Genomic DNA, 12,163 nt, shown 5'->3' with positions numbered 1-12,163 from the left:
CCATGGTTGTTTAGAGGATTTGTTATCATGACTTGAGAGGAGCCTGAAGCCCACTCTCACAACCCCACCAAGATTTTTCCATCGATTGTGATCTTCTACAATGCTTTGCCAGAGTCTTCAATGACTCAGCTTGTATGATCCTCTCTTGTTGGTCTTACCATTGTTCCTGGTAAATTATAGCCATTCACCAGCCACCACTGGGAAAGGGGACTGTGATAGTTCAGTCTGCCAGTGTAATTTGGAGACTAAGACCGAGGCATCAGATTAAGTCATGCTGAAGGGGCTCATTTACCAGATGCAGACACATACCATGCTTGAGACTGAACTGGCTTCACATACACCCAATTATTCATTACTCTCTTTTTAAATTTCCCAAGTGGATTGTTTTCTTTGTCAAGGTCTGCACTTATGGCCCAATTGGATCTCCCCAAAAAGTAGACTCAGCTTTCAAGCTAATAAGACATTAAGGGTCCACAGCCCTCAGCCAACTGACTCCATCTCTTCTTGTCCCAACACCAGGATCAAGAAAGAGATGATGTGTTTGACCAGGCTCTGCTTTTGTATAGGGGCCTGTGGGTTAGAAGAGGCAACCTCAGGGCTGAAATGGGTAATTTCAAGCCTGGCAATTTGGGGAAATGGCTGCAGAGGAGATATGTACAGACACAGTGACACTTGAGGCTGAAGACAAAGGCAGGGAACAGGCTATAAGCAGTCTTGAATGCATTTCTGGAGGAGCCTGAATTTTTCCTGAAAGTAATGGTGTGTGGGGGGATGGCCTTGAAAGATTTTAGTCAGGTGTGATCCTACTGTGGGAAAGAGTAGCTGCTTCAGAGAAGGGGACATTTGAAAGCCCGGTTTGCACAGGTTCTTCTAACTGAAGCTCATGCAAAGCCAAATAGAATGTCAGGCTTTCAGTTGAAAATGATTGAAATTGTATATTTATGTTTGACACTGCTTGTGTTTCCAAGCATCAGACTTAACATTAAAATTTTCCCTGAATTATAAGAATAATAAGAATAAGCGTTGAAATCTTCAGTGAAAGGGCAGCCAACACACATTTCCAGGGAGAAATTGTTCAATTGTTCCTGTTTATTACTTCCAAATGGGACTAGCTCCAGGTTCATAATGCTGATTTTGTTACATTGCTTTCTCTGAACTGTGGTTCAGATGAGTGCATAAATATTTGGTTTAATATTTCTTTGGGAACCGTAAAAATCTAAGCTGATGGAAGGGAGAGGAGCAGAGCAGTGGCCAGGAAGGAAAGTTCCGCAAGTTAGTAGGAGATTACGAGTGTGTATTTCAAGAGTACCCAAGGGCATGATTAATTTATTATCCTTTTAGATGGCAGAATGCATGCAAACCCCCCCAAATTACACCATTACTATGACAAAACTCTGAGCATGTCAGAAGGTAAAGATGTTCCTGCCAGGAATTTGATGTACAGAGGGAACAGGTGACCCCTTGGGTAAGTATAAATCTGGGAATTGAGATTGGAAGCCCTTAATCTTGGCTCTGACTTTGGCAGAGACCTGAGATGAATGTCTGTGCTCCTAGTCTTCAGGGGTGGGTATGTCAGCAGGATCCAGGCCAGGAGCACCTTCAGCAGTGCCAGGTTGGGAGGCTCCTGTGCCCGCCCACACCACCGGGCACTCTGACCAGTCGGCCATGTGGAGTGGGGGTTGAAGCCACAGACTCTAGATACTTGGGTTCAAATGCAAGGCCATTATCTCGCTGACTTTGGCAAGGTCTGTGTGACTCGGTTTCTTTCTCTGTAAAGTGGGGATTAACACCACTACCTACCCCACAGAGTTGCTGTAAGGATTAAATGATTAATGTGTGTAAGTTGCTTAGACTAGTGTGCGGTGGAGTGTTAGCCTTCGATAAAGAGTTGCCTGTCACAGTCATCATCATCACCATTTAATAATCATAAAATGAACAGTAGCCTTACGTTCTTGAGCATGTTTATGTACTTAAGCCTGGCATATCTCTCAGACCCTTATCCACCATAACCCTTGTAGAATAAGCATCGTTTCCACCATTTGGCAAAGGAAGGGAAGCAGGCTCAGAGAGACCGCGTGACTCCCAGTATGTCCACATGGTTAGTGAGCTCCGAGCTGCAAACCCGATTGTCCTAAGCACTCTGAGAATGGCAGGATGAGTTAGGCTGTGAAGTGGTAACATGCCTTGCGCAGGCCTTAGCCCCGCTGTTGCTGCAGGCGCCATTACCTCTCAGCCCATTACCAGCCAATGGTTACCTCAAGAGGACCAATGGTCGCTCAGCCATTGGTCGGTGCTGCAATGGGCTCCTCCCCCAAGCCAGCAACTGTCAGTGAGCGACCGTTAGAGGAACATTCCATCAAAGGTCGTCAGAGTGGTGGTCCTCAGACAAAGAGTTAGGTGAGAGGCGGATGGCAGCCTCGCGCAGCGGGTAAGTTGGGAACCCAGGGAACAGACTCGGGGCTGTGTCCTGCGGGGGTTCAGAGCCCTCACCAAGGCCGCCCACTGGCCGGGTCCAGGCCTTGAGGTGGTGGTGACCCTCTCCCCCATTCTGGCCTCAGTGACCTAATGTCAGCGGCCATCTCTGAGACCAGCCCCCACTGGGCAGCCTGAGGAGCTTCAGGCCAGCTGGGGCCTGGGCACCTGGCTCCCTCAGCAGTGGTGGCTCGGCAGGTCTGGGGACCTGGCCCTGAGGGAGCGGCCAGCTGAGATCTGCCTCTTCAGCCAGGCCTGGGTGCTGGCAGGGAGACCCAGCCTGGGTGCTGGGCATATGATTTGGGGCAGGGTAACCAGTGCCTGCCAGGAACCCCTCCTCTCAGCCAGGCCTGGACCTCCGAGGGTGAAAGTTGTGCTGAGAGACCTGGCCTGTACTTCTCAGAACAGAGAATAGCATTTGTTTGGTGGGAGTTTAGAGGAATGTTGTTACCTGACCATGATTCTCACTGTTGTATGGCAGAAACCAACACAACATTGTAAAGCAATTTTCCACTAACTAAAAAATAAATTTAAAAAAGAAAAAACAAAAGATCTGACACCAAGATGTTTGCGACAAATAACCATGCTGCTCCCTCACCTTCCCTATAAAGGGGCTTTGGTGACAGCTTTCAGGCAGTTTGGGGTTTTTAAGGTACAAGCCACCTGTTTCCTTGCAGAGTCCTGCAGTAAACATTTCTCTGTTCCAGACTCTGATGTTTTGGTGTTGTTTGGCCTCTACTGTGAATTGGGCACGTGCACTGGTGTCTTGATAACTTTCACTCTCACTTCATTGGCTAAAGCACGTCCTATGGCCACAATCACCTTTAGCTGACTGCAGAGGTATAGTCCCAGAAGAGGACTATGTGCCCAGAGGAGGAGCAGATTGTTTAGGAACAGCCTTGGTGACTACTCCCCACTACTATAAATCTGATTCATAAATAAAGAGACAGCAGGTATAGAAAAATCTAGATTTCTCCCCAGAGGTTCCAGGACCATCTTGATTTTGGAGAGAAGGCAGTGTGGGACATCTTGATTTCTGGTAGAACCACAAGAGGCAAAGTCAAGGGGCCCAATGAGCAGGGGGGTGAAACTCATAGTCTGCACTAGAAACCAGAAATTCAGAAAGGGACATATAAGGATCCCAGTTATTCTCTTGGACAATAAAGAGATGTGGAAGTGTGATACTGATGGGTAATGAATGGACTTTGGGCCCAAACAAGGCACAGTGACCCAGTGACCCAAGGATGACTTCTGCTTTCTCTGATCTGCTGTGGCTTCTTCTAGCAAATCTCCCATACCACATAATGTGAGCTTGTTGAACCAGGACCCTTAAGCACTCTGGAACTCATGAATGGTCAATAAATATTGTGAACAGAAGGAAATAAGGTAGGGAGGTAATAGAGGAAATTGTAATCAAGAAGGAAGCATCTTATTAAAAGTCATGGAAATACTCCAATAAAAATTAATTTTAAAAAATCATGGCAGAGAAACAGACCATCAAGGTGAGTGAGTGGTGCTATCAGTTTGGAACATATTAACAAATATAAACCGAGTTCCCTCAGTGAGAGCAGCATTGTGCCAATTATGCGTGTAAATATGTATATTTAAATATACATATAATATTTGTCCTCTTGTGGCTGAATTATTTCACTTAACATAATGTCTTCAAGTTTTATCCATACAATAGCATGTGTTAGAATTCTCTTCATTTTTCAGTTCAGTTCAGTCAGTCGCTCAGTTGTGTCCGACTCTTTGCGACCCCATGAATTGCAGCACGCCAGGCCTCCCTGTCCATCACCAACTCCTGGAGTTCATTTTATGGATGTGCCACGTTTTATTCATCTGTTTGTCCGTTGTTGGACGCTTAGTTTCCTTCCACTTTTTGGCTATCATGAATAATGCTGCAGAATAGTCATTCTTTCCATGCATCAGTAGATCATTTAGTAAAGATGATGTTGTACTTGGCTGTGAATAAATTTTTAAAAAATCTTCAAGAGTAGAAATTTCATAAACCACATTATTCTCTGGTAAGGTGGAAGTAAAAAATTAAAATTTTGGAAATACTTGTAAATTAAGAAATATTCTCCTTAAAATTTTTTCTATAGACTATAGACAGTAACCAAAAAATTGTAACTATCAGAAGATAAAGCTGACCTACCCCCCTCTCCAGTTAACACTGAATCCTATGGAACTCAGTGGATTAAGCTGAGTTTAGTCATAATCTTAAATCCTTTCTTAAAAAAGAAGGGTATCAAAGCTGCTGCAATGACAGTGCTGATAAATGAAGGGTCAGGGTAGTGGATTCAGATTTCCCCTCATAGTGTGTTGCTGGGGTTTGTTTTTCCTTCCTGAGTGTTCCATCCTGCCCATACCATTAGCCCCCTCCCTGGGAGGGCATAAGCCATCTGAATTTGGTAGTGAGCACAGCCTGCTGGTACAAGAACTCCTGGTCTGTGCTGCGGGTCTCTGCTTCTCATCCTACCTCGGTGGATTGCCAGACCGTGGGTTCTGTGATTCTCCACCAGGGATTTTGGAACTCTTGGCATTGGGTTTTCCTTAGTTCCCCTTGTTGATTTATGACCTAACGGTTGAAAGTCGTTGAGCAGCATGAGAGTGAGAGAAGGGCATGGGTCTGACAGCTGCCTGGATTGCTGAATGGCTAAGTATCTTCAAGTTCAAAGGCATGTCAAGGACTAAACCACAATAGAGAATTAATTGCTGCTTACAAATCACCTTAGAGAACCAACCTACTGGACAAAACAAATGTCTTCTAATAACTATAGGTAAAGGCCATGCATGAGTTTTTTCCTACTTAATATGGAGCAGAAAACATCTTCTAAATTAGTGTATACCCCAAGCTCCAGTGATTAGTCTTACATGTTGTTTTGTTTTGGGGTTAAATTTTTACTGTATAGCAAGTAATATAGGCTCATCTTATGAAGTCAAAAGTATCCTGAAGTGAAGGGAAAAAAAAATTACCCTATTAACTCTATCTCCCAAAGACCTATACTGTTCACATGTGATTCACTTCCCTTTGAAAATTTGTGGGTGAGGGGTCTGATTATTCTCTAGTTTTTTATCCTTTTGACCATATTGCTTATATATGTAGAGTCTTCTGTCCTCTGAAAATAAATATCTCCTGATTTTCTAAATAGGTAGAATTAGAGCATCCATTTAGTTGGCTGTGACCAACTAAATGTGATTTAGTGAATAGGTGCTGGGTATTTGTGTTGGAGCCGCTTCACACCATGAGCACAGTGTTTGCTCAGACAGAGTGTCTTCACACAAGGTTGGCCCTTTGCAGGTTATAAGGATGGGGAAGTGGCCTAGGTCCCTTAATGATTCCTGGGCGTTACCGCTGCCTGAGGGCTTGTAAAAAGAGAAATGAGAAGATACTGATATTACATAGATAAAGTGACCACATTTTCACATATACAAAAAAGTTAGTACAACAGATTTTAATTTATGAGTTTATGAAGCATTTTATGATCATATAAAAACATGCAAACAAAGTTGTATTTTTTTTAAGCTTTAGTCAAGTATCTTCTATGTTCCAAACCCAGGAAATGTTAAAAGAATAAGAAATAAATAGCCCAAGGGACAATTACCACCCCCAACCAAGGGGCCATCTGCTCTCTGTGCCTTAACAGACCACAGTGGTGAGCAGGGCTTGGACCAGAAGATGAGGCCGCCTCCTTGGAGTGGGGCAGAGGGTCAGGAGAAGCTCCAGTGAATGGGCAATCCCTGGTGGCGCTGAGTCCAGGAAGACCAGGAGGGACTCCAGCAGGCAGGGTGAAAGATAGGAGTCCGACCAACCCAGGTCCAGAGAAAGTGGACAAAGTTCAGAAGGCCCGTGGCTCACAGTTGGTGGTGGTGGCAAGAGAGAGAAATGAAGAAGCAGGTGGAGGCCCATCAAGGAGGCCCCTGAGGTAATTAACCTGGGAGCAATGGGGAACCAGCGAAAGAAAGTCTTAATCTAGAAACTGCTTTGGCCATATTTGTGTTTGCATTTTGCAATGACCATTCTGATTGCAATTAGGACAGGAAGGGAAAAGAGAGAATCAGAAACATAGAGGTCTATTAGGAGACTACCATAATATTCATTTACTTAAAGCAAATATTTAGTGAAAGCTTACTGTGTACCCTGCACCATTCTTGGCCCCAACAACAAAACAGTCAAAAACCTTAGTGAGGATCTGAGTTAAATTACAGGTACTGGAGACTGGCAGGGGGGCAGGGCTAGAAGGTCTTAAAGAGAATATGTAGAATTTGGGGACTATGGCATTTTGATATATCAAATATATTTTCCATGGTGGGGGGAACTGATGTCAGCATAATTAAGGAAATGTCTGAACCCATAGGGAGGCAAACACACTGACTAAAAGTAATAGGGTTCCAGGTTAGATTTTGGGGTCAGAAAAATGACAGAGGAGAAAAATTGGTGTGGTGAAATCTGAATGCATAAAATCTGGAGGTTGGTTAGTTAATAGTCACATGTCAATGTTAATTTCTCAGTTGTGACCAAGTTCCATGGTTATGAAAGACGTGAATATTAGAGGAAATTGATGAAAAGTATGTGGGAGCTCTATGGTATCTAGGCAATGTTTCTATAAGTACAAAGTTACTCTTCCCCTCAAAGTCTGCGTCTACCTATGAAATATAAAATATATTTATATCATACAAATGTAATAATACATATAAAGTATTGCATATTTTTTGTAACCTCCAACCACATTGAATACAAAAATTATAAAATACTATCAACATTCAGAAAACCAAGATCATGGCATTCGGTCCCATCACTTCATGGCAAATAGATGGGGAAACAGTGAAAACAGTGACAGACTTTATTTTGGGGGGCTCCAAAATCACTGCAGAAGGTGATTGCAGCCATGAAATTAAAAGACACTTCCTCCTTGGAAGAAAAGTTATGACCAACCTAGATAGCATATTAAAAAGCAGAGACATTACTTTGCCAACTAAGGTCCATCTAGTCAAGGCTATTATTTTTCCAGTAGTCATGTATGGATATGAGAGTTGGACTATAAAGAAAGCTGAGTGCCAAAGAATTGATGCTGTTAAACTGTGGTGTTGGAGGAGACTCTTGAGAGTCCCTTGGACTGCAAGGAGATCCAACCAGTCCATCCTAAAGGAAGCCAGTCCTGAATATTCATTGGAAGGACTGATGCTGAAGTGAAACTCCAATACTTTGGCCACCTGATGGGAAGAACTGACTCATTGGAAAAGACCCTGATGCCAGGAAAGACTGAAGGTGGGAGGAGAAGGGGATGACAGAGGGTGAGATGGCTGGATGGCATCACCAACTCAATGGATGTGAATTTGAGTAAACTCCGGGAGTTGGTGATGGACAGGAAGGCCTGGCATTCTGCAGTCCATGGGGTTGCAAAGAGTCAGACGCCACTGAGCGACTGAACTGAACTGATACAAAATGATCCTCTCAATGTAAAAATACTCAAAATTGCTATATAGACTGCTGGTGCTGCTGCTAAATCACTTCAGTCTTGTCCGACTCTATGCGACCCCATAGACGGCAGCCCACCAGGCTCCCCCGTCCCTGGGATTCTCCAGGCAAGAACACTGGAGTGGGTTGCCATTTCCTTCTCCAATGCATGAAAGTGAAAAGTGAAAGTGAAGTCACTCAGTCATTTCTGACTCTTCGCGACCCCATGGACTGCAGCCTACCAGGCTCCTCCATCCATAGGGTTTTCCAGGCAAGAGTACTGGAGTGGGGTGCCATCACCTTCTCTGGCTATATAGTCTATGAGTACATAAATGTGTATATAAATTCACCGAGTACCTTTGAAACACACATGACTTGGTACCATTGGCCCCTTGCAGCAGAGAATGGATGTGGGAATGGGATTCCTAGCGGGCTCTGGCTTTGTCTAATGTGCCACATTCTGTAGTAAGTAGGCAATGAGGATGCCCTTTGAAACTCAGAGCAAGCAGTGCTGGCTGCTCCAAGCCCCTGCATTTCCTGCCCCTCGCAGGGTGCAGAAGACTCTGGTCCCACCTGAGCCATGCTCCCCACTCCCAGCACAGCTGGCATGCCAGAAACCCCTGCTGCTGCTGGGGAAGTGGCTTTGCCCAGGTATGCAGTAGGACCTGTGTGCTATTTACACACACTTCTCAGAGGATTGGCACCCAGAATCCAAGTTCTTTCTCATATCTAGAGATTTTATTTCATTCCAACTCAGAGAATAAGGAAAAAAAATCCCACTGTGAAAAGAAGTGTTGAATTACAGAGAATAATAGGAAAGACCAGCTAATTGTGAAGCCCTCCTATGTGGTATAATGGGTGTTAACAGCTGCTGCAGGAGCAGAGACTCATGGCAGGATTTGTTCTGGGCAGGAGTGCACTGGATTTCTTACATTCCATCACTTTAAACTTCAGGAAAAGGTCCACAGCCTTGGGGACCACAGCCCTGCAGTAGCACTTGGACAAATCTTAGGAGTTTACCTAGTATAATAAAGGTCATCTGGAAACCCACCTGACTTGCTTTGGTGTGTGGCTGAGGCCTCCTTTGTGGCCATTGCATACCTCCTAGATCTCTAGCTCAGGCTGGAGTGGACCAGGGTCTCTCTGAAGCCCCACCTGGGGACTAAGAGGCCGGAGAGCTGGTGTGTAATTCCTAAATCTAAATTGAGCCCAGACTCTCATCTTTTCCCTGGAGAACGACACCCACTTCCATGCTTTATTCTCCAAGGTTTCTTTAAGCCCTGGAGTGCCTTTGAAACTCATGGAAGTGTGGAACTTGGAGAAATGCCAACTTTGCTTTACTGGCATTCTAGAAAACAGGTTTTTAAGAGTTCCCAATAGTGTTTTGTGTTTAAAATAAGTCTGGAAGGGAGATAGCAAAGAGATCCAGCCTTTTTTCCAACAGAAGTCTTTGGAGAGGACCAGTTCATGTGTAGGGTAGCAGAAGGAAGAGGTCCTGATCCGTATTTGGGCCAAAGTGGTAAGAGGGGGAGGGGAACTGCAAATATATAAGAGATAAAGAAACAGAATTGTCCCACTCCCACAGTAAATCTTCCTTCAGAACACTTCTCTCCTGAAACCAGAGACTTTTGTGAGTTTTGTTTTTGAAAAGGAAATGTGCTCCCTTAGAAAGGGATTTCTTTTTAATATTGTAGCTAAGTTGTGTTTTATGCCTGGAGGTGTCAGTCTTACCTGTTAACAACAGCATAATTTGTTGTTGTTGTTCAGTCCCTTAGTCGTCTCCAGCTCTTTGCGACCCCATGGACTGTAGCCTGTCAGGCTCCTCTATCAACAGGATTTTCCAGGCAAGAATACTGGAGTGGGTTGCCCTCTCCTACTCCAGAGGATCTTCCCAGATCAGGGATCGAACCCATGTCTCATCTTCATACTCTAATTGTTAACTCTGGTTTATTGAGCCCCTTCTATGTGCCAGGAGTGTATTTTGCACATACTGTCTCATCCAACCCTAGGAAATAAGTGGCATTATCCTCATTTTACAGATAAGGAAATCAAGAGCCAAAGAGGCAAAGAATGACGTTCAAGGCCACAGGCTGATCATTGGCTGAGCCAGGATGGGGACATATGTTTGTCTAATCATTGAGCTCCTCATTAAACAGATATTGGCCTTGGTTCCACTGTATGCCAGGCACTTTGCCAGGCACTGGGATCCAGTGGCGAGCCCGATATGCTGAGGCTTTTGACCTCGTGGAGCTTCCAAGCAGTGGGGATAATGTCATTTGGATTAAATCTAGTCAAGCAGTGACAGTGAAAATTCTTTTCATCAGAAGATATCACATACCTTATTTTTAGTCTTGCTTTGGATGATATTTTCTGTTAATTTAAAAAATGCAAACAGAGGTAATTGATGTTTAATCAGAACACTCAGTGTATTTTAATAAAGAATATCTTAAATCATGGGGAAAAAAAAAGAAAAACCTGTACTGCCATATGGACTGTGCTCCTTCTCCACCAGTCCTGGCAGAGGAGCCTTAGCACAAGGCTCATGCTGCCTTAGGCTCCATTGCCACCTGGTGGCAGCCATCAGAATTGCAGGCATGGTGGTCCCGGAAGCGCACTCCCCGCCCCCACCACCACACCTCTTCCTCATTCCACTAGAACGCACGTTTCTGGTTCAGCCACCCAAACCCTCCAAGCTCAGTTGACCACAGCCCAGTAGGTACTTGTTGAGCTGTAAATTGATGGCAGCCAGATCAGTATTAGCTTTCTTTTATCTGTATGTTCTGAATGTCCGTTTGTGACCTTTAAAATGTTATAATCAAATTTGTTTACAGGTATCGATGGAAAATTAGATATACATGAATACTTGGTGAAACTTTAGAACTAACCTATGCAAATAATGGTTTTCTCTTTAGTTGGATACTTTCAGATGACATCAAAACAAAGCAGCATAGTTTGGCTCCTAATATACCTCTCAACCTCACCTCTTCTCAAGCCGTTCTGAATTTTCTAAGCTCTCTCACCTGCCTGTTGCCTGTCTATGTTGCTCTGTCTGCCTGGAATTGCTTTCCTATATCTTTACCTTTTCAATTGATTCTTTAAATGTCTAATCAAGGCTGACTACCAATAGGGAATTCCCTTGAAGTAAATCCAGACACAGCGATGTTGCGGAGCTGTGCGTCTAGAGACATGGAAGATGGCTTCTTAACACCCTCCTTGTTTCTTTAATAACTGTGACAAGTTTGCTTAATCTCTCTGAGTCTCGCTGATTTCATTCATTAAGTATGAATAATAATGTTCCCTGCCCCCAGCATTGTTGTCAGAGTTTTAAAAAAAAAATTCATATAAAATGCCTTCTCAGCACCATGCCTGGTATCGAATACCTGGTAGAAGCAAGGGTGTAGGTGGTGCTGCTGGTGACTGGACCCATGTGAACCCCTGGAATCCTGATTGATGCCTGCCTAGTATAGGACTGTCCAGTGTTTTCCATTGCTTATCTGGTCTTACTTGTAGGAAAAAGTCTGTTTCCTAGGAGTTAAAGATAATATAGATGTCCAGCCTTGAAGCTGATGAAGTTGCTTGCCTCCAGATCCATCACTAAATGTCACCCCAGGGCTGGTACGCTTTCCCAGCTGAAAACTGCAGAGACGTGCATGTCAGGATGAAAGGTGTTAAACCGATGGCACTAGTTTTGGTGATGCTGCTGTGTCAAGGTCATCCAGCACCTCTGCACCGGCTCCTGTGGCCAGTGGACTGGTCACTGCGGTGTGTTAGCCCTGCGCTTTCTGTGTTTTCCAGCCAGAATCGTAAATGTCGCTCTGTTTCTCTGACCAGGTAGTCGATAGTGACAGACCGGAAGGGTCCAAGTTCCGGCTCACTGGAAAGGGAGTGGATCAAGAGCCTAAAGGAATTTTCAGAATCAATGAGAACACGGGTAGTGTCTCTGTGACACGGAACTTGGACAGAGAAACCATCGCTACCTATCAAGTGAGTACCCCCGAGTGCCCACCCCCCTCACGGAGACATGTCTTTCAGAGACTGCTTTCCTCCCACTGAGCTCATTATTTCTGTGCTTCATCAAACCCGGGGCTGCACGGCTTTAAGTGTGTCTCTGTGGGAGCCGAGTGGCATTGAACCCTGACAAGCAGCAATGAGGGCCCCTGTCTCATCAGTAGAGCCCTCCAGGTTTGCATAAAACTTTGGGCATGAAAAACCAAGAAGGGGTCCCTGGGG

The 12,163-nt window shown here is 44.6% G+C and overlaps 1 protein-coding gene across 2 annotated transcripts in view; it reads left to right on the top strand.

Annotated features, from left to right (window-relative positions):
• CDH13 (cadherin 13) overlaps positions 1-12,163 on the top strand; it is a 1,016,268-nt gene that overhangs the window by 541,345 nt on the left and 462,760 nt on the right. For both annotated transcript variants that reach the window (XM_040254058.1, XM_040254059.1), the window contains one exon: positions 11,765-11,917. In XM_040254058.1, the coding sequence (XP_040109992.1) occupies positions 11,765-11,917 (153 nt within the window). The remainder of the gene's footprint in view (positions 1-11,764; positions 11,918-12,163) is intronic.

Source organism: Oryx dammah, unplaced genomic scaffold, assembly GCF_014754425.2.
Source record: "Oryx dammah isolate SB20612 unplaced genomic scaffold, SCBI_Odam_1.1 HiC_scaffold_13, whole genome shotgun sequence".
Lineage (NCBI taxonomy): Eukaryota > Metazoa > Chordata > Mammalia > Artiodactyla > Bovidae > Oryx > Oryx dammah.
Note: the sequence above shows the minus strand (reverse complement) of the source record. Positions and strands in the feature narration are given on the sequence as shown.